Here is a 23,212-nt window from a genome sequence, read left to right as displayed (position 1 = left end):
ATGACTATTTTACAAACAGTTTCAGTCAAGTCTCCAAATAAACAGTCAAGGTTTTATTTACAAGAAAAGAAAATGGGCTTTTTATAAAGATGCATTAAATACATTAGATCTGACATCAAAAATGCATATAACAGGAATATTCATGATGGGAGAGCGACGCTTGAAAACGATGCAACAGAAGAAAAATGTAAAAAAAAAAAATATCTAAGAACTAAGAAAAATCCAGCATTCATAAAAAATGATGTTCAAGTCATCTTATAGAAAATATACCACAGAGCAGCAACAAATTAATATGATGATGTAACACACAGCTGAAAGCTTCAGACGCTGACATTCATACAGTAACAGGTACTCTGATAAGCAACGACAGCATCAAAGGTAAAGAAGCGTTAGAAAACTAAAACGATGCAAAAAAATCTAAATAAAATCGAGCGCAGTAACTAAACTGAAAAAAACTCTGAAACATTACAGTCATCTGGAGTTTCGATAGGCTTCTGTGAGGCAAAGGATCAAGTCTCTGAACCTTCATGAATATTCTTTAACTCAAGTGGCGAACCAGTGCAGTTACATTCCTCTACAATTCAAAGTTTACAACAAACCATCTGTTTGTGCGAACGCTGCTCCAAATACGTGACCTTATTTATATTCTTCGAACAGGACGGCGGTGTTTACAGCACTTTGGGGCGAGGGAGAGTAACAGTGTGGTAAATAAATACATCAATTTGTCTCTGGTGGACAGAAATGCTGCTGGTAAGCACAGTTTTTGATTATTCTGTAGTCACACGAACACGGTACGTTCTACTTTTTTTGGATACAGCTTTATGACAGCTTTTTTTTTTTTGATGCCCTGTGATAACATTAGATGCAGTATGCACAGTAAATACACTCCTCTTTTCTTCTCCCAGATCTACTTTACATGCAGCCACATATTTTTTATTTTTTCCCCCCAAATGGATTTGATCACCAGCTAATGTGAAGTGCAACAGGGACAACCGCTTTGTTTAAGTGCAAAACATTCAAGGGTTTCGTTTATTTACTGCGAGCGGTAACAATGTCAGAAATGGGGCGGGGAGGGGATGTGTGTGTGTGTGTGTGCGCGTACGTGGGGGTGTGTGTGTGCGTGTGTGTGTGAGGCACTGGAGATTATTTATGCTGTTGCAGGCTGTGCTTATAATAATCTGACAAGCATGGCTGATCTTAGCTAACAACCGCAAACCTTGGAAATCTTCTCATGCTCAAAAAAGTGCATATTACTTAGATATTTCCCAGCAGGCTGAGAAAATGCTTTTAGGTGAGGGAACGCTGTGTAGGCACATCAAGCTCACTGACTGTAGAATCAAAGCACAAATTACATTTCAATGTTTATCGGAGACAAAAAGAACAACAACAAAAAAAACAACTCCCATCAGGGATACGGGGTGGGGAGGAGTAGATAAAAGTTTGACTGGAGTTTAGTTTGAGGAACATAAATATGAGGCTATAAACCTGAGTTTTGCAGGTTTGGGATGGGGTAGAATTTGGACACCCGGCTTTGGGTGGTGGGGTTAAGGCATTCGGATTCCCCGCTCATCTTGAAGAAGACTTCTTGCTCCTGGAGCTTCCTCGTGAATTCCTCCTCTAGCGCCTGCAGGGAAGCAGTGAAAAGCAGCCGTAAAATGCAAATCCTGCTGAAAGAAACCTCCCGTGAGCGACTTTATGACCGAAGAGCATACCTTCTTCCTAGGTCTCAGCTTCTCTCTCCAGTCTTTTATCTCCTGGCTGTGCTCCTCATCCAGCTCCTTCAGCTTTTGGGTCTCGTGTTCAATGAGCAGGTGGCATTTCTCGTTCTGAAAACGAGGCAAGAGAACGATGTTATCACCATGAATCGGTGCTGAACTCTGGGTTTTTTTATGCACTCATATCCAAACAACTCTCTGCTCTGCTTTTAAACTGTTGTATGTACTACTCTCTGTGCCACTAGCGTAGAAAGTCAGTTTTCCTATTCGTCCGCAGTAATAGTAATCAATTGATTTTAATGTAAAAATCAGAGAGAAAAAAATAATCTCAAAATAAAAACATCTTTAGTAAAACCTTTTCATAATTTTTTTTAAAAGCATGCTTAATGTAATGCTACGCTTTTATGCCTGTTTATTTTCCCTGTACAAGTGCAGCCTTGTCAGAAATAAACCACACATCTCCAAAAAACACTTTACAGGAAACAAAGAAAACGTCTTGATTCTGGATTCAAATTCAAACTGTTTGGAACAAGCTCTTAAACATATATTTTTCAAAGTAATGTATCAACAAAACTTGAAATAGAAATGTAGAATAGAAAGGTATGGTGAGAAACCACACGAGTCTCTAATTTTTGGACTTTAAAACACTAAACAGCTAAAGCCAGACGGTGCTAGTTAACACAAGTTGTCCAGCAGGGGGCACTGCAGCAGAGAACGGGGCTTTAAAGACCGGTTTTCATGAACACATCCTCAACTCGACAATGCATTTTTTGTATATGTTATATAATTTAGGGAGGAAATAAACACTTCCAATTGTATGCAATTAATTTCCAATAAGTATTGCTACAACCAACAACCAACTGACAGGGCAGACTTTTAGTGTTGGGTTTCTATTTGCTTCAGAGTGACGTGTCGGTGAGTGTAAGTGTCAGTGTGACCTGCAGCTGCTGCAGCTCGCGGATGTTGGAGTCGCACTGCAGCTGCAGATCCCTCATCTGGTTCTCGTGTTTCTGGTGCTGATGGAGTCTCTCGTTCTTCTGCCTCTTCTCCTCCTGCGCGGCAAACTAGACGGAGAGCAGAAGAATCGCACGGCTTTATTTAAAACGAATGTTTGTTAAAAGCAAAAACAAATATGGAGGTGAGCTAGTGTGGATACAAAGAAAAAAAGGGGGGGGGGAGAAACCAAAATACTTCTTCTTAGGTGAAAGATGGGAGTGTGACTCTGCACCTGCTTTATGCGTTCCCTCTCTTGGTCTGGCGTCATGGCCGCGACAACGGTGATGCGGAGGCTCTTCTTGAACATGGCCATGCGGGTCTTTGCGTCGCTGCGTTGGATTTTGGGCAGGCGGACCCTCTCTTGATTCTGTTTGTTCTTCAGCTCCTCTATCAACCGCTGGTTGTAGCGCTGCATCTGCTCCATTTCCTACCACAAACGCAAACTTTTACAAATCTAGTATGTTCGACGAAAACCTGCATCTGCTTCTCTAATCCGTTACTTTTTCATGTCGCTTCAGCAGCTGATGTCTCTGCATGAAGTACTGGTCTTTCAGCTGCTGCTTGAGCAGCTGGTGCTTCTCCTGCAGGTGGCGCTCCTCCAGCTCCCACATTGCTGCCTCTCGTGCTGCGGAACACACCAGAATGTGAAGGCAGGGCTGCGGACGTGTTCTGGTTAGCAAACATGCTGGGCAGGAGGAAAACTAAAGCGAGTTGGACCGTGTGCAGCACGTCTGATTGATTGTCGTCTTTGTTTATGTTGACCTGAGGCATGCCATGCTGCAGTGACACAGTAAATCATGCAAAAGTGGCCAAACCATGTGTTGTGAAACCAAGTTTATGTTCATCACCAGACATCTGAGCAGACTGATGTTTGGGGATCTCTGGATCACATAAAGGCCTTTTTTTTTTTTTTTTTTTTTAATTGAAGTTATTTTTTTAATACTATATAGTTCTCATAGAAATTTAATTTTAGGTTTCATGGCTGTGGGATCATACAAATGAACTATAAAGTTCATCACTGTGTGGAACAAAGCCACACATCACATGAGTTTCATCTTTTCAGTGGAATGACTGAAACTTTTCAAGGATTTTCTTTTTGCTGAGATAACAGACAGAACTCAATTGTTTCTCTTGCTGCAAGCTGCAATCAAATGTAGCATAAATGGAAAAGTGTGTCAGAAAAGAGAAACACAGCATAATCTCTGGAAGCAGAAGACGGTGAAGGCGTTCTGAAAAACCTAGGAGAAAAAAAAAACAGCGTTTCATGGCTCCTCCTCGGCTTCCTTACCTCTCAGCAGCTGCTGTTTGTGGTTGAGGCAGTCCCTCTCGATGGTGGCTATTTCTAGTTTGTGCTGCTGGATGATTTTCTTCAAGGCGCCGTCCAGCTCCTGCTGCTGCTTCTGCAGGAACTCCTGCTCCTGAGGAGAAGAGCAGCCGCAGTGAGGAGAGGCCACAAAGAGGGACAGCAAAGAGCCAGGAACGACGAAATGCAATGAAATGTCACACGACACATACAGGTCCAAGCCTCATCAAATCTAATCATAGAACATCCACTTCAAACTCAGTCCAACATCATCAGCGGGTCTGAAGAGAGGAGACGGGGAAAAAAAGAGGCTCAGAGGAAAACACTTGCACTGATGCCAGCACACACCCTTCAACTGAGGCTGATTACATCAGGTGACCGTCTCAGACAGCAGGAGAAAGCAACGGATTTGAACCGTTGGAAAATTTGGCATTTCTGATTTGTAGTATGCGCTTGCAAATTTGCAGTTTCTAGCTTCATTACCTACTTATGATTCCATGTGATAAACTTTTATCGTACAGATGAGCATTTAACCGAGACTGACATAATCATTCTAACGAGACACTGTGTAGTTATAAGCTTTTGAGTAATGGAAGGAAATCAGCTGGGAAACAGAAATGACTGATTTCACTTTGAAACTAAAAATGTTATATTTTCTCCGCCCTGTAAACACACCCTAAGTTAAAGCTAACAGGTAGCAACAATCTTTTTTTTCTGGAAGCTGATCATAACCAAGGAAGACTAAACTAACCTCAGTGCTGGATTAGTGTTTCAAAATAAAGTCAAAGGAAGCACAACAGCAAATCAGAGGCAAAATATCAAATTGGACAGTAAAAATTGTGACATTCTGACGTGTGCAAAAATATAAATAAATAAATGAAAGAATCTAAAGTAATTCGGAAACTAATTATTTTAGAGAAATTAGTTATAGATATTTCTTGTCAAAATATTTGGTGAAAATTGACTGTATTTCCACGTATCTTTATTACAATAAACATTTGATTGTTCAAACTGTTGATCTTTACATTGAGCCACACAAAATAATTCCTCAGGACAAATTATCATTGACTAAAATCTGAGTTTGCAGATAAAGATTAGATTATAAATAAGATCATAAAAACAAAATCTGTGAACAGAAATTGGCAAAAAAAAATAATCTCTGATTGGTGCATCTGTGCTTTTGAATTCTTTCACTCTGCTTCATCATAACATTGTTTGCTCTCAAAGACAAGCTTTTGGTACAGAACAAGGCAACTTGGTAAACATCTTTCTGTTATTTCAGAGTAACCCTTTACGCTGCTTTAAATCATTGAACAAATGACTCTCAGGCGCCGTTTAGGCAGCTTCAGTATAACTGCTCCTCAGGTGCAAAAATGTATACTCAGTCAGAAGATCTCAAAACCTGCATTACCAGCATATTAAGACAAACACCATCCAGTTTTATGCACACGATATTAATGCCACGTACGTTACACAAACCAGATGTAGAACATTTGTGAACTGGTGGAGGAAAAAAATACTGAGCAGGAGAGGAAGAAAGACCACTGCACAAATACAGTGATGGCAACACTCAAAAAAACAAAACATCAAAGAACTACAAGCCCAACGCCGCCCATGCTTACATGTGTAGTTCTCAAAGTACAAGTGAAGCAGCACAAGCGATCCTGTCACTGAACTTCACACACATCTAAGTATGGGCCAGAGACCGAGAGAAAGCAGGGTGGGTGGGTGGGTGGAGGAGGTGGGGGCACTTACATCCTGCATCTGAGCGTTGAAGAGTGCGCATGAGGATAACTGAAAAGACTGTATCATAACCTGGGCCACTGCCTGCGGAGGAGAGCACACAGCGCACTCGCCTTGATCACACGGACAGACGGCACACACAGCGGGCTGAGGAGTTCTCTCTTTCTCCCTCTCTCTCTCACACACACACACACACTCGCACCAGTTCTTCCAGAGTTATGCAAGACGTGGGTCTTCCACTTTGGGGATGTCAGTCAGCTTAATGCGTGGGGAACTGCTCCGGTAAATGTTAGGAGGAAGCCAATTAATTAGTTATTAAAGCACTTCTCATAATGGCATGCTTTAAAGCGGATAATAAATTCAGCATCTTATGTGAACCCGGCGTGCAAAGGAGCAGCTTTTTTAACGCCGCCGGCTAATCGAGCGTCATAATCGGAAGTTTGCTTTGGAAGACGACGTTTGGAAACGGTTTTCAGTTCAGATGTTTCCTGCTAGAAACTCTTCAATTATCTATCAAGTAAGACGTAAATGATCTCCTCTTCTAACTGTAATGTGTGAAATGGCAGAAGCAGGACAAATATCCAACAATACTGCAGGAAGTTCATGTGGTTACTTCTTGACTATTTTTAATAGAACATTTTATGAAAAACCACAGCAAAACTAAAATGGCTACCAGATATCAAACGCAAAAGTAAGTTGCAAATGACAAAAAAATGTAAATAAATAAAATAAAGGTCAAATGCACTTAAAGCTGCAAATGATAAGTTGTCATGTTCATACTTTTATCGTGCATTTTAATGGACTAAATATAAAGATCAATGATTTTCCTTCTGATTTACATAGATTAAAGCAGAAAATCAGGATCAACATTACTAAACAGCCTGTGGAGTCATGGAAACACGTTTCCACATAAAGCTGAATGAAAGCACCGACACCGCAATTCAGTACTCAGTAGAGTAAGCACAAAAACTATTCAGATATAAAATGACTGCACAATTTTTTATGTTACAATAACCACTGAATTCGATCAAATCTGTTCACCTCCAAATGAGTTACACTAGATAAAGGAAACTTTAATGGTTAAAGAGTTAGAACTCTAGAAATGGGGAATGTACAGAGTGAGTCACATTTGTTGACACCTTTGCTAAAGATGTGGAAAAACAACTAAAATAGCTATTTTTATTTAAGCTGAGAATTTTTATTTAGGAGGCAAAATATTTGTTATATATTCAACCACAACTGAAAATTATTGGGACTCCTGCTGTCAAACTCTGTAAAACCCTTTGATGCTTACAGGTCAGCCCTTAAAGTCCGCTTTTTGTTTATTTGTCCATGTCATGGATCATTAATCGCTGTGTGTGGCGGAGAAATAAATGTGGAACCTCGTCCAGCCTGGTAATCCCTGACTGTGTCGTGTCAAAATTTACATCCCCAATAAACAAACTTTTATGAACTCTGAAAGTTTTATTTAACTTAAAAAAAATAAAAATATATGCTTCAGTTACATTTAAATGTTTCAGAGTGAGATTATACCACTGCAAGTCTGTTGTTGTTTTCTTTAAGGCTTTTCATACATCTTCACCAGGTGCTGCCAATAAATGTGGCCAGAATCCAATTAAAACCTAAAAAGCTAGACAAACAGGAAATACAGACATATTGCTTGTGCACATTAAGTCAAAAGAATAAAAAACAGAGACGGCAATGATTTACCTCTGCAGTCTGGAGGAGCGCCAGTTCCTCTCTTATGCGTTTCATGAGCTCTTTTCTCATGTGTTTGGGTGACTGTCCGACCTCCTGAACGGCCTACAGCAGAAACTAGTTGATGCCGTATTGTTCTTAAAATCTGACAAAGCTGCCCAACAACCAGGGGGAGACATGCACGGCTCCGTCTTTGACAGAAGAGTTACAGCATCCAGCCACCGAGAGATTTACCGCCATCATGCTAATTTCCCCCCTCCGCCTCATCTTTTTGGACGTTTATTAAATCATTTCTGGAAAATTTAAGACTGAACTGCAATATGTACACGCCAGGAGTTTAACTGATGCATGCCAGAAGGTGTTAGTCCCAGAAAAGCTTCATTGTGTTTGCGTTTGATTAACTCCACCACAGCCACAGGTTTGAATGTCCTGACCGACGAGATTAAAGGAAAAGAGTAACTGACATGGAGTAGAGATTATTTAGCTTCGAAACAAGTTTGTTTTTTTAAAACTAAATACAAGTTGTGCTAACTTCATGCAAAAATGCATGAACAGTGCATCTTTAAAGTGCACACTCACCTTTTAAAATGCTGGAACATAAATCTTTATATAGTATAAATCTTGTTAATTTCAACTAGAAAAACTAATTTCTTTAAGGGGAAATTACACACCCTTAAAATAATACTTCGTTGATGCCAACACCGCAAATTATTCCTTGTTTTAGCAGTTTGGATACGTGACAAATATTCTGCTCATTTAAATCTGTCCAACTGTAGTAGTTAAATGTCTGTCTTTTTGTTTTAGAGTTTGTGTTGTATATGACTATATATAAGGGCTCTTTAAATAAAGTTTGATTGATTGAATCCAAACAAAAACGTATGACTTTTCCCAATTGAGCAGTTTAAAATACTGAAAAAAATCATGAATTATTGTCACAATGTCATTTTAACAGGAGAGTGTGCACTTTTTATATCAACTGTATTAAACTCATTTCTATCACCAAACACAATTTCTGTTGAAATATGACTAAGAATTTGTTGAAACATGTTAATAAGATATCATAGATTTTATTGGATTCCATATCAGTTACTCTGATGCAAGGCAAGGATTACTTAACCCAAAGACACCCAGCACCTTTAGATATAACATTGATCATCCCATAACCAGTACAAACTCACACATTCATAGAACAAACATGGTTAGTTCAATATACAGTTGAATTACATGTCTAAACAACAAAAACATTTTAAAAACAAAACTACAAACATATTAAGGATACAGCTGAGATATTTTTCGTTAAAATTAAAAGGAAAAAAAAAGGAGAAGCAGCAGAACAGAAGCCAAACAACTTAACTGCACTAAGAAAGAAAAAGCAGCAAATGTTCAAAACATCTAAAGCACTCTGCAAAGCAAGCAGATCCCGCTGAAGAGGCAAGGACAGAAAATATGGGACACGACAGCAAGACTGAACTCCATTAAAAGGTTTTTAAAAGACAAACACTCCGGAGGATTCAGCTCTCAGGAGGAAACCGGAGAGTAGAGAAGCAGCAGAAACCTTAACACAGGTTAAGACCGATATGAAAAAAATGGATTAAGGAGCATTTAGGGGAAAAGCTAGAGCTGGTCTGTAGCGATCGTCTGCACACTACACCAACAGAGCACTACACCAACAGAACAGCTGGCCACAGCACTCCCACAGGATTGGCGCAACGAAACAAACCAAGCCGCAGTTAAGTTGTTCAACAAGGAACATTAAAAAGCTCCGCGTGACATGCAGGCGCCAGAAATGAGCCGAGCAAACCGCCGTGCAGGTCCGTACCTCCTTCTTCCTGTTCTTCAGCATGTTCTGGAACTTGGACAGCTCTTTGTCCTGGTCCGCTTTGATGCGCTTGGCTTCGTCTCGGAGCCGGCTGGTGTGATCCTGTTCCAGCCGCTCGATAGTCTGCTTCTGCTTCTTCTCAAGGTTCTCCACCTCTTGGTCATACTGACGTTTCTTCGCCTGTCAAACGAAACAGGACGAGGTAACCGTAGAAATTTCTATACAGGCATTTTTAAAAATCCAGTGCGAAAGCCTTTGACAGTTTGCTGACTAATGAACAGACAATAACATCTTCAGAGTTTTATCATTCTAGATGCCACAGATTACCAGTCATGTCAACGCTCATTTCTGAGGAGTTTGCCAAAAAGCGAAGGAAAAAAAAAAAAAGAAGGAAAAAGAAACATTACACCACTTGCGTTAGAAACAAAGTGACTCACAGTAGTTTCCTGTTCAAAGCGCCGGTAGATTTGTTCTCTCTGCTGCTGCAGCTTGTTGCTCAGCTCCTGCTGGGCCCTTTGCTCCTCTTTCTGAAGGAGGCGAAGCTCTCTCAGCTCTTGCCGCCTGAAGAAGCCGCACAAAATGACTTATCAGATCAACACAACAGCGAACACGAAACAAACTGATTCATTTGCAAATTGTATATTTATACATTAAAATATTTTCTTTTCCCCCCTTCTTTTGTTTTTTGGGTAGTTTTTAGTTTATGATCTGATCATAGGAGTGGGCAATAAATCAATTTGATAAAATGTTCTGTTTTAGAAAATCATTTTTTGGACATTTTTGATTTTGCTAAATTATTAAAATTTAAATGTTTAAAAATGCTGAGACTTGTTTACATTGTTTCCCTAGTACTTTGTTTTGCTTTATCTTATAAAACCAGACTGAAATAATACTTTCGTTTTCATATTATTTGTGACAAAATGTAAAACGTTTACAGGAAAAGATACTAAACAGTCAGACCTTGTTTTATCTTTATATACATATAAAGATAAAACACAAGGTGTTTTATCTTTAAATTGCAAAATTAGAGATGAATGTGCCATAACACAGCATGAATCATGGCAGATAACCCATCTGAAATTTGTAAAACGTTGTGGGAGTTGCAAAATGAATGAGAGCTATTTAAGGCAGGCGGGGACGTTAAACGGGTCACGTCCTAATTTTAGACTGAACAGTGTATCGGGCCGTACCTCAGGAACCTCATCTCCTCACTTTTGGCGTCGTTATCCGTCACTATCTTTGACGTTGTCACGCTGACCTCCACACCATCTACCAAGAACTTCCGTGTCTTCTTCAGAGTCTTCTTTTGACGTTTTGACTCCTTCCAAAATAATTGAGGTGGATTTACATCAAGGCAAATAATTACTTGGCAAAAGGGGCTGAGGAGCGTTTAGCTTTACCTGCATAGATATAGAGCCTCCTTCTTTGCTCTTGGACAGGAAGCTGGAGATGGACAGATTAAGGTCGAGGCTGTTGCTATCGGCAGCAGAGCTGCTTCCTGAGTCAGAGTCCTTCTCCACATCTGACTTGGTCACAGCAGGGCTTCCGTGCTCCATCCTGCTTTCTGAGTCGGTTTCACTCTCCTGGACAGAGACGCAGTCTTGTGAGGTGACCTCATCTGCCTGAGTACCCATTTCTCCATCTTTCTTAACCGAGACATCCTGAGAGATAACTTCAGAAATTTCTGATGTGACTTTGACGTCGTCGCCGACTTGATTAGATTCACTTGGTGCTTGTTCCTCGAGTTCTTCCTCCACTTTGCTCTCATTTTCTTGTTTTGGCGGCTCGGACTCTTCGGGGACTTCGTCTTTTGTCTCCTCTGATTGATTTTCGGTGCTTCTGTTTTCTAAAACAGCCTCAGAGGAAGACTCCTCTACCCTAGACCTGCTGTCCATGTCTCCATTTATCTTTGTGTCTATTAAATTTGACTGTGAATTATTAGTATCAACATTTTCAACAGTCTCATCGGCGATGTTTTTGATTTCGTCTTCTGTTACTTTCATGTGTTCGGCGATCTCCTCCTTTAAATCTTTGCTTTCTTCCTCACCCACTGCTACTTCATCTGCTGTTGTACCTTCAGGGATTTCTTGTGATTCAACTGAATCTGCAGCACTGCCTTCACCTGGCTGCTGTTCATCTTCATATAGCTTCATTTTGTCTTCGGTAGTTTCCTCCTCCATGTCCATTTTCTCCGATGTCTCCTTCAGTTCCTCAGCTTCTTCAACTTCTGAGGGAGGTTTTTGGGAATCCACAGCTTCATCTGGCTTTGACACTGCCGCCTCACCAGAGATCTCTTCAGTTTGATCAACATCTAGTTGAACCTTTGCAGAATCCTGTGAAGTCAGGTCTTTGCTTGTCTCCGTTGGTGCAGGGGTCAGGTCCTCGTTGCTGGCAGAAACTTCATTGAGCTTCTCGTCCTCCATCTTGTCCACTTCGCTTGTTCCGAGTCCTTCGTCCGAGAGCTTATCGCTGCTCCGGTCTTCCACAGGCTCAGCTTCAGTTTTTTCTGTAACAGATTCCAGGTTGGAGGGAGTAGGTGGGACTTTGTCTTCCTCTGAACTGGCCATGCTGACATCTGATGGTGCTCTTTTGTGCCCAGGCACTGTCTGATGGGTAGAAAAACAAATGGCTTTAAAATTGTTGTGATTTACTTTTAAACTAATAAAATAAATAAATTAAATAATTTTACATTTGCTAGAAAATTATTTTAAACAATAATTGCTATATATATATATATATATATATATATGATCTTTTCACTTTAAATGAAATGTAATTTGAACAACAGCAATTATTGTTTTTAAAAAAAGTATATATATATATATATATATATATATATATATATATATATATATATATATATATAATTTTTTTTTTTTAAAGGTCAAAATAATTCAAAGGGACCAAAGCTCATGTTGTGATGCAGCAAATTAAAGATAAATGTCAAATTAATATAAAAAAGGCTTTTTTTTCTCCCCCCAAAAATTTATCTTTATATTTTATGTTACAAAATAAAATTCAAGATTTTTCTAAACTGAATTTTTTGCATTTTCTCAATCAAATTTCCTGCTTTTCAGCCCGTTTAGGTATCATGTTCAACCTCAAACTAAAAGAGATTTCCCCCCTTTTTTTTGTGCTAAATTCTTCTTCTACTGCATCTTAAGTTTACAATTCATGTTCTCTTGCAAATTGTGAACATTCTGCCAACAAACAATATAACCCACCGCAGGAGTATCAGGTTCCTCCTCCTCTTCCTCTTCTTTGCTATCTTCGATCTCTTCAGTGACCTCAGCTTTGGCTTCGGCTATAAGCTCTCTAAGAGGTCTGCTGTCAGTCACGCTGGTCACAAAAGGATGCTAGATGCCCAAAAGGTGAGGAAAAAAACAGAAAGTCAACACAAAAATTAACCCTTCTCTGCGCGATGCCAACTTTACATCATCAACTTTACATCAGAGGTGTGAAAGTAACGCTGAACAGGAAGCCAACCTGCAGTAGCTGTGTTGAATTCCACCTATTGTCCACATTTTTGTCCAGCGATCTTCGCAGGAAGTCGTTAAATTCTGGCGACCTGTTAAATATGTGAAGCATTAGATTCCTTGCTATTAAAATACCAAAGTCATATTGCAGATTTTCAGAATACATTTCGGACATAAAAGGAAATACACAGAATATCCTGTTAACTCCAATCTGTAAGCATCCCAGTGCCACCTCTACTTTTAATCAAGACTAAACAACCTCACCAGCGAGAAGGGTGCATCAGAGTGGGCGGTTCAGACTTGGCTATTTTCAGCAGCACCCTCATGGGATTCATCTCATGGTTGGGCGGCTCGACCTGTGCCAGCTCTATGAGGGTCACCCCCAGGGACCAGATATCGGCCTTGTGGTCATACGGACGATCTTTGGAAGTTTCACACATCACAACCTCCGGAGCCATCCTGAAAAAAATTCAGTCAATCACCAATTTTAGGCTTTATTCAGTTGATAAGGGAATAAATAGAATGTGATTTAAACATTGCATATGTGAATTTAGTAGGGAGGTGGAAAGACAGGAAGGATAAGCGATAAAGTAAAGGATGTCCAATATATAAGTGCTTCTAAACAGATGAAAAATGAATTTTTCTGTAACTTCACATGCAATGGCACAGCAGGAGATGAGAGAATAATCAGAAGTAAAGAAAGTAGTGCCTCCCTATATTTAGAAAGCATGACTCACCAATACGGAGTGCCGATGAAAGAATCTCTTCTCTGTAATGTGTTGGTATTTTTAGCCGACACACCAAAATCAGCTGAAAGTAGAAATTAACAAGTGTTTTCTCAATTCAATTAAATTGAAATTTGACTCAATAAACCTAAAGCAAAGCAGCCATAAATCTGAACTTCCTTAATGCAAACATGCTCTGCAAAAACCTCCCAATGTCATAAACTATCAGCTAGTCTTTTTCTCACACGTCTTGGAAGAAGAAAGCTGTATCATTAAGTCCTGGTGACCAGCTTGATAATTATTGTTTGCCAGGCCAACACCACGACCCTCTGCCTACAGAACATGAATCATCAGGGAAAGAGCGGCTATGTGCGCTACGGCAGCTACATGAATACTTTACCGGTGGAAAATTATGTAACTGATTTGATGCATCACCAGCTGCAGCAGATCTGTGATTTATAAACAATACATGAGAAGAGCATCGCTTGGTTTTCTTTGTTACCTATTAAATGCACAGGGAATGAATCCAGAGTTTGCATTCACGCCACTTGAACATTTGCACTTTTTTTCCCCATGTGATGAGCATTCACTTCAACGTCTTTTATTGGGATTTTATGTGATATTGACAAAATAATTTTGAAGCTGAAGGAAAATTATTCATGGTATTAAACAGTTTTTGTTTTTTTAAATGACCAAAAAGTAGACCGTGTGTTTGGATTCAACCAGCTTTGCACAGAAACTTAAAATTCTGCTCCATCTTCTTTCATCATAATGCTGCCATCACCATGTTTCACCACGTGGAGGATGTGTTCAGGCTTATTGTGCAGTGCTAGTTTGTACTCATCTCATTCTGCATTTAACACAAAAAGTTAAATAAAGATTTAATTTGGGGACATCAGGGGTCTGAATACAATTTTTCACCAAACTTTTCAAAACTTTATCCGTAAAACGTTTAAGAACAAGAGTTCTTGTCCTTCTACTTTACAACTGCACACTTCCTGCTGTCAGCCTATCACTTAAAATCCATAAAAAATGCATTGAAGTTTGCAGCTGCAACATGACAAAATGCAAAAAGGATCAAAGGATGTGAATACTTTTTGCAATCCTGTGCATTAGTCCAGCATCTGCACATGACTGCATTTAACAAAACAAGCTGGAAAGCATTTTACCTAGTTTTACTTCTCCGTCCAGGGAGAGGAGGATGTTTCCAGCTTTCAGGTCTCTGTGGATGACCTTGTTCTCGTGAAGGTACGTCAAGGCCTCCAGCGTCTGCTTACACACCACCCGGATCTGGGGCTCAGTCAGGGGTCTCTCGAGTTCTGATGATCAACAATATGCACACTCAGTAAAACAACACTAGGCCATCTGCACAGATTCACATCAAATGTAATTCCTCAATGGTATTCCATGGCAGACTGGGGACAAAGTCCAACCTTATGTCATCCTCTATGCATGACTGGATGCATCCAAGTCAAACCACAGAGTATAATGGATGTACATCGAACGGTTGAGTAAGTTAAAGTTCAGCTTTGTCATTAAAAACAAAGGCAAAGTGTTTCAAAACAAGACAGAATTTAGGAGCCACATAGCTGGAACGCTATGAAACCTGAGCTACAATAATAACAGTGACGGGAGAGAGAAAATTCCCACTGTGCAATAAAGAGTTGGCAGTTCCCACTTCAGAATGGTTGAAAAAAAAAAATCCCGTTAAACACTTTGTCCTACTTTGTTCAGCAGATGAAGGTCTTACCCAGCATGATGGCATCGACCGCACCGCCAGCACAGAACTCAATCAGAATCTGAAAAAAAAAAAGAAAAAAAGAAAAAAAAAAGGAAGACCATCAGAAACAAGGTAATATAATACAAGGAGGCATTCAACTCCCAGGGCCTTTATTGATTAGACAGTGATGACATTCCAGGGGCCTAATCAATCCGGTGCTCTCAGATCACCGTGAGCTCCTAATCTAGACATATTTTTTGTTTCTTTTTTTTTATCTTAGTTAAATGTGCAGCTTCAATTATTGCTACTTCAACACATTCTGAGATTATTGCAACAGCAAACTGTTGCAATAATCTAACACACTGTTTAGAACAGTGTTTTTCAACCTTTTTTGAGCCAAGGTACATTATTTTAATTGAAAAAATCTCGAGGCACACCACCAACCAAAAATATAAACAAAGATACTCTGTAGCCGCCTCTATTCCATATATAGTCATTCTTATCAAAGTCTCTTGAATAGGAATCAAATAAACACAAAAATGCATTTTTATCACATTTTACATTTCTTATTTCAAATTGCACTTAACACATCCACTTCAAAAATACACCTGAACAGTCACAACACTGTGGTCTTAAATTTAAAGAAGTTGTAGAAAACTTCAAACTGTTTTATAAACTAATCCACAAGCATCTTATAGCCGGAATACAGAAAATAATTTTTATTCTGTAAGAAGCAATAATATTTGGGAAACATTTCACTTCATATTCACTGTTACATTATGAAGAGTTGAATGTACAAAATGTCAATCTCTGTATATTTTACCCACCTGGTGTGAAACCTGTGCATATTTGGATGAAAACAGATGATTTCCTGGCAGAAATTGAAGAAAGACAAAGCTCTTCCTCAACAGCTCTCAGGCTCTCTCTGTTTTTAGTTTTTATAGTAGCCACACTAGAGAAGCTCACTTCACACAGATATGTTGTGGGAAATGGACCCATGTTCTTTCTAACCCAACTACTGCTGAGCTTCTCTGTCTTTTCCATCACTGTCTTGCTAGATTCAATGCTCTCACCGCTACCTGTAACATTCATGCATCACTAATTCTCTTGTTGTAATGTAAAATGCTCTGTACCTACTGCCATCATCATGTAATCATGTAATTTTCTTACCACTATCTAGTGGTAAGAAAATTACATGATTACGCCGCTAGTGCCAGTGTAGTGCCAGATCGACAGCCCTCAAATTAAAAGCTGCATGATATGAGTTTGAAAACATTTCACTGTCGTGCCTGCTGCTAGCATGTGGTTGTTCTAAATGAAAATTTAGCACGTTCTTCTTTTGATTTACAATTTTGACTTCTAATGATTCATTTCCTGCTAGAGAGCCCCCTGGTGGTTGAAGAAAAATTCACAGAAAAGCCACATCCGGCTACAATCCGCATGGTTCAAAGCTTAGGAAAAAACACCAGTTTATAGTCCGGAAAATACGCTACCGTAGGTGAAATTGAATAATTTCCACGGCACACCTGACGATCACTCACGGCACACTAGTGTGCCGCGGAACAGTGGTTGAAACTAAAATCTCATGATTGATTGAGGTGCTGGAGTTGTGTATCTTGAATTATTTTAATGCAAAATAGTAATGAATATACTGCATAAATAATGCATTATTTTTTACATTTTTACAAAGTAAAAAATAATTTGTATTCAATAAATGACGTTATTTAATAGAGTTTGGATAATCATCAAATTTGTAAATTGTTCAGTTTGCAATAAAATTGTACAAAAACAGTTTAGATAATTCAGTTAAATCATTACTGCAAGGATTTCATATCAATCTAAATCTAATTAGAAGCAGATTTTTCATAAGAGGTCACATTTACCACATTTGTTCTCAGACACATTTGATGCAACCAATGAAGGTATAATAAGTGTGCTGAGATAGAACGCCTAAAATATTTGACCTGTTGATTGTCATGTTTCACTTCAGGCTGGGGATATAGCCAAGTCAAGAGAACTGTCCTAAAAGTTCAGAGGAGATTATTGTTTTGCTCAAACAAGGAAAATGATACAAAAAAAAGGCCATGAATGTTGTTTGAGATGCAGCTGAAAGCAGAGAGCTCAGTTTATTGCTAAAGTAACATTGGCAACAGAGCTGTCAACAACAGCCACCAGATTCCTGAGAAGGCTGGTGGTCAAAAATCCCTCACTGATCTTTAAAAGACCTGCAGTAAGACTTGGTGCCAGCAGCCACTGACGTGTCAGTTTCCACAGCGAGGCCCATGCAAATCTCTCAATGGCTCCTGGACTGAAACTCTAAGACATGCACCAACACTGAGCCGGAAGCACAAGAAAAGCCAACTCCAGTTTGCTCAGTTACATAAATAAACCAAAGAGGCTTCAGGATTTTGTTCTGTAGATTTGAAGTCGGAACCTTTCAGCCTCGTGGATTAATAGACCATCAAGGAAAAGACACCAAGGTGGCCATCATAGATGCCCGACTAGAAATCTCAAATTGAAAAGACAGCTGTAGCATAGAAACATGAATTATATTTGCAGCTTGTTGTCATGGCAAAGGGTGCAATAGTCGTTAAAATTTGTATTTCTGGACAAACAGCTTATTAGACGTGCTTAGTTATTTGAATTATTCTTGTGAGATCTGTTGAATAATAATAAAACTGCAGGTTTTCATTTTCCTCTGAGCGTACAAAAAGAAGAGACAGCTTTACACCTTCAATCAGGGCTAATTCGATTAACTTGGCTCCCACTTCAACTCCATTAAGCTTTGCTTCAATACTTGGCAGCTTTTTGCACCAGATGGTTAACATAAAAAAATTAATAAATAAATAAAAACTGAACTTGAACGTTGCACTCCATTTGTGAATTCAAACAATGGGAAGAACATGGTTAGACCAGTTTTGCATTAGTGCAGGTAACACCCATCATGCCATGGAGATTTCACTTTCACTAAGCATTCACTTCGTTACTATAAATACAACTTAAAATCTGCCAACTTAAATCCCACAGCCGAACAGGGGAATAAATCATACATTAACTGATCGGCCCAGACAAAGCAGAAGCAGTTAGGAATTAATCATGCTGCTTAAGAGACAAGCTCCAGAGACATGACCTGCATGCATCTCTGAATTATTCACAGGCACTTTCTCCAGCCACCAAAACCATTCCATTATTTTCCTATAGCTGTTGCTGGTCCACAAGGGGCAGTCACATGACACCACCTGACAGGACGTAATTGCTCTGGGACCTCTTAGTGCTCACAGAATGAGATGTACAGCACACACATTCAAACTGCACAGCTCACAAAGAAATAGCTGGATGATAATGTTGAACGTCAGAAGCTGCCAGTGTTCCTTAAATGTAAATATATATGCATTTTCCAGTTGAGGAAGCATAAAAATCTATCTCAGCTAATGAGGATGACCTTTAAAGCTCTTTACATTACATTTAAAGAAAAAAAATGTGCTCCATTTAGGAGATTCACCAAAAGGAAAACAGCGTCACCATTCAGGGAACTATGAAACTTACCCAAAGTTTGCCTTCAAAGTAGAAAGCGTCTAGCAGTTTGACAATGTGGTGGTGGTTGCAGGAGGCCAGAATGTCAATCTCCACCATGTAATCCTCCAATTCATCTTCTGTCTTTGTGTCAATCACCTTAGCAGCAGCAAGAGTCCCGTTCTGCTTGTTTTGAGCCTGGAAGCAAAATGAACAAAACAGTTAAAACCTGAACGATACAAAAGGTTTAAACGGGAAGGGGGTTTAATTAAAGATATTAAAATGTTATAGAAAAGCTTAATTATTTTAGTAATTCAATCCACAAAGATAAACCCATTTATATGGATTCATTACACAGAGAGTGATATATTCTAACTAGTTAATGTTCACAATTATGTGTTAGCTACAAAAACGGACTTCTGAGACGTATTCTTTGTTCTGGCTTCTCTTCCATTAATTTGTGCTTTATGATGTTGCTTGGAGGAAATGAGTCTGTAGCATTACAGAAACACAGGTAAAAAGCCCACTTTACATAAGGAGGCAATTTTCTCTGTTAATGTGCATTTTGTTCTGTCACACTTTTTCCTTCCACTTAGTTTTCCATTAATAATTTTGGATTCAATGGAGAGTAACATAAAATCTACCTTAGGAACAGTCTATTTTTTACTGTGCAAGATCTTTAATCTACATTAGGAATTATACAAAATAAAAACAACTCATTTTGGAGTTGACCACAATATACCTCTATATTTTGCCCCAAACACAGACTGTGACTTTCTACTAGAGATGTGCCGATCAGGTGGTCGGTTTGTGTGATCGGCAACAAGAGACCATGATCGGCGATCACCGATCATACACTTTTTCACGGAAATCGGCCGATTATGATCGGTGGCCGATCGATTGGCACACCTCTACTTTCTACAGTTTATTTCTTCCACCTCAGTTCTTCATTTCCTACAGTCAGGCCAAATAGTCCATCATTGAAGGGTCTACACCTGCATTTCAAAGTAGAAGATCCTGGTAGCAAAAATGACCGGGCACCCATGATCAGCTGGAAGCCATTTTAAAAGTTATTTTAAGGCTCGTTTTGGATTTAATGTTTATGGATTCAGACACAATGTCAGTGGAAAAAAAACAAAAAGGGAGTGTGAACATTTACCGCTGTGTCAGGCTCTATATTTACACTTTCTGACATGACATGCTCCCCGGCTCTTTCCTCTCATTCCAGCTGACGCCTGTTTGACAGACCCTGCCTAATACATACGCAGAATGTGAGAAATACAAAGAACTGGGTTGCCTTTGGTCAGTGTGAACGCAACATTTTAGCCCAACTGTCTTGAGAAACCTCAGTTAAAGTTTGCCAAATGAAGGCTCGTTTTTCTTAGTTCTGAACATAAAAACTGATTCAAATATGTAAAATGAATCACTGTGTAAGCAAAGTTTTCCAGTGGTGGTTTGTATTGAGCTTTAAAAATGACACACCTCTTAAGTTTGTAACATATACTTCATGCATGCCTGAGTTAGGGACACTTTTGCTTTCCCTTGTGACTCATTTAAACAGCTGATTCACACTTTGCAAGCAGCCAGTCCAGCCACACCTAAAGGAGGCAACCATCAAAGGTCTGTGAAAAAACTGATGAGAATAGTAATGGCTCTGATGAAGGTAGTCCCGTATAGGCAACACCGGGTCAGCTTAAGTTTGGTTTGTTGTGCATTGTGCGGCTTAAGCAGCTAAAATGTTGGAGCCCCTAGATTTCCCTTACAGCTAGACCGAGCAACTAACAAGAGTAGGAAACAAATAAAGGCAAATGAAGACTTAAATAGAACATTAACTGGATTATTTGTAGACAACCGTTTCAGGAAGGAAGGAACCACATAGGCGGCACACTGAGAAGTTGTTTCAAAAGGCTAAATGATCTCAGAGTTCAAACACAGAACTCCTCCTCAGGGCCCGTCATGGAAGTCATTTCAAAGAGGTTATGTTATCTGCCAAAGATGCAAGACAGAAAATACTCTCAGTCCAAAACAACATGGTTAAGTATCCGAGTCGAGGTGACATCTGAGGTCCGGTAGAATATGTTGGTACTAAAAGCAGAAAAATAGGCCTTCAATTTAAAGTGAAAGCTTGGCATCGGCTGGGATGAGACACTCATGATAGGATGAGTGATAAACTAAAATATACTGCCGACTGTTGCTGCTAGGAAAATAAATAATGTTTACTACTCAAAATTATCTGATGAAACTTCTGGTCAACAACAATTTCAGATATTTTTTTGAAGAGTGATCTGACGATTCAGATTTGAACCAATTTAGATTATTTCAAATGTGAAATTTTATATATTTATATTTTAAATATACCAAATATTCTGTCCAAACAGTCCTTTATGATGCTGATGCTTCTAACACAAATTTTGCATGTATTATTACAATTTGCTGTGTTGTGCAATGCTTGTAGCCAATTTTCAGTGAGACATTCCAACTGTAGTTTTTTTTTCTGTTTTTTCCCCCAACCATTACCCTAAAAAAATTTTTTCACTAAATGGCTCTATTCGTGACTGAAAATATTTCCGAACAGATTCAGTTCACTTTGTCGTAAAAATGAGCAGCGACAGGTTGGGGAAGTGACATCTCTTCATCATTATACTCCTCCATAGCTGGAGAAAATACCAGTAACTGACACTTTCTCTGGAGTATCAAGGGCTAAATCTCCAAAATCCGAGCTGCACAATATATTGTATCCCATTCAACATCGCAATACCAATGGGTTTATTATCATAATTTCAAAAGCCTTCTTTGTATCTTAACATATTAGGTGCCATGTGTTAAAAGCTCTCCTTGCCAACAACCATATGAAACATGCATCAGTGTACAGTGGTGTGTGTCAGACAGCACATTTTGTTGTGGCAGCAGAATCATATCAAAAATATCCAATGGATGTATTACGGTAGTCAAACAATACATGGACAGCAGCCTGTCTCTTCCGATTATTTGCATAGGACTTTGAAAAATAATTTATGAAAACAAAAATGAAGGGAGACTGAGAAAAAGGACACAGTGATCGAAGTGCTATTGCCTGAATAAAAACAAAACAAACAAAAAAAAGAGGTGGAAAAGAAAGTCTGCAATGACCAACAATACTGATAAGTTGATTAATTAACCTTAATTGAGCAATGTACACCCTCAGTGGGAATGGTATGAAAACTTCAGGGTTTCTGTCCCTGCCTAGCAACAGTCAATACACAGTTAAAGATCTAATTTTTAGAGATTGTCCATTTGTTTTGGTAAAATAAATACAGGGTGCGCATTACAGAAAGTAATGCTGATCAATATCTGCAACAGAGCATGGCACAAACCAACTGCATGTAAGAAAAGGTCAATTTAAAAGGGTGTGTCATTACTTTACAAAGCAACTGTTCTGGTTGTTTGACATTTCTCAACTGTAACTAGTGGATGTCTTGTAAGCATTTAAGGACGGCTTTCATAGGAAAGTGTTTATTCAATGATTATGAACCACGCCTTCCATAATCTGCACTAAGCACACGTCAAAGTCATGTTTAAAAATGTAAGTGTGATTTTTTGACATTGATTTAGACCAATACAGAGAGAAACGTTTAACGGTTCTTCACGTTTCTGCAACAGGGAGGCAGGCAACAGATCTACAGCTAACTTTTGCAAATTTGATTTTGTGTTTTTTTGTTGTTGTTGTTTGTTTTAGCTACTGGCCTTAGCTAATAATAAAACTATGGCCTGATCAAAAGCTAAGCCGATGTTACTGCTGTCTGACAGATCAACCCACTTGCTTCCATTCAACAACCAGACGCCGCCCGATCTCAGCGAGTCTTTATAAATGGGGCTAAAACTAGAAAGCGGATGTAACGTAACGCCTTAACTTACCTTGTACACTTTCCCAAAAGCGCCATCTCCCAGCTCACCGATTATTTCCCAAATTTCCTCCGGATTTACGTCTCTGTGTACATGTTCGTACTGCTTCTTCTTTTTATCCGGCCCCAGCTTGAATATCTTCCGAAAATTGAAGAAAGACATCTTGTTGTTTTTCAGACGTTGAACTAAAGTGCTGTGGATGCGGTCTCTTCTCTCAATCCGCCAGCAAAACGGTCCCTCCCGTCGCTGAACTCAAACGCGGGCGTGAAACAAACGGTGACAGGCCGGTGCTACAGCCATTCAGCTGTGATAATGTCAATTATAACTTCCCTCGACGGTAGTTATTCACAATCACATCATAGATAGAAGCCGACACAGGACGCTAGCGAAGGAGGTGAGTGATACGGACAGAGGACTTCGTCGTTCTCGAACGGAAGCGTTTCCGTTTCATACAGACTGAAATCGAAAAAAACCCCAAAATACCGACCATACCTTCACCCTCGAGACGACACGTTTACCGTTTAACGCCGACGAGATAAAATGGACACAACACGGACCTCATGCTTCGGTTGGCTGACCACACTGAAGTTAGCGGACTAGCATCAAGCTGACGTACCCACGT

General features: G+C 39.3%; 1 protein-coding gene across 4 annotated transcripts; it reads right to left on the bottom strand.

Annotated features, from left to right (window-relative positions):
- Positions 1–32: 32 nt before the first annotated feature.
- Positions 33–23,212, bottom strand: slka (STE20-like kinase a). Of its 4 annotated transcripts, XM_081616387.1 has the most exons (20): positions 22,603–23,212; positions 18,742–18,906; positions 15,226–15,274; positions 14,645–14,794; positions 13,488–13,560; positions 13,015–13,209; positions 12,761–12,842; positions 12,499–12,630; positions 10,675–11,880; positions 10,465–10,595; positions 9,712–9,835; positions 9,275–9,454; positions 7,468–7,560; positions 5,770–5,841; positions 4,000–4,129; positions 3,212–3,336; positions 2,944–3,138; positions 2,654–2,779; positions 1,713–1,826; positions 33–1,624 (listed from the first exon to the last, which is right to left on the bottom strand). In XM_081616387.1, the coding sequence occupies exons 1-20, from the start codon at positions 22,750–22,752 to the stop codon at positions 1,478–1,480; spliced, it is 3,639 nt and encodes a 1,212-aa protein (XP_081472513.1). In that variant the 5' UTR covers positions 22,753–23,212; the 3' UTR covers positions 33–1,477. The 4 variants fall into 4 exon arrangements, with proteins under 4 accessions (XP_081472513.1, XP_008427585.1, XP_008427586.1 ...); XM_008429363.3 differs by lacking the exon at positions 5,770–5,841 and having other exon boundaries at positions 22,603–23,211; XM_008429364.3 differs by lacking the exon at positions 7,468–7,560 and having other exon boundaries at positions 22,603–23,211.

The sequence above is a fragment of the Poecilia reticulata genome, chromosome 15 (assembly GCF_904066995.2).
Source record: "Poecilia reticulata chromosome 15, P_reticulata-male-v2, whole genome shotgun sequence".
In the NCBI taxonomy this organism is placed as follows: domain Eukaryota; kingdom Metazoa; phylum Chordata; class Actinopteri; order Cyprinodontiformes; family Poeciliidae; genus Poecilia; species Poecilia reticulata.
This window is presented reverse-complemented; position numbering and strand designations above follow the sequence as displayed.

Excerpts from the sequence above, each read along its gene's own strand:
- slka (XM_081616387.1), bottom strand. The coding sequence starts at position 22,752 with ATGTCTTTCTTCAATTTTCGGAAGATATTCAAGCTGGGGCCGGATAAA. Across the intron at positions 15,275-18,741 it reads ACTTTGAAGGCAAACTTTGG|ATTCTGATTGAGTTCTGTGC; the intron begins GTAAGTTTCATA and ends TTTTTTTTTCAG. Across the intron at positions 5,842-7,467 it reads CGCTCCTCCAGACTGCAGAG|GCAGTGGCCCAGGTTATGAT; the intron begins GTAAATCATTGC and ends TCTCCTCCGCAG.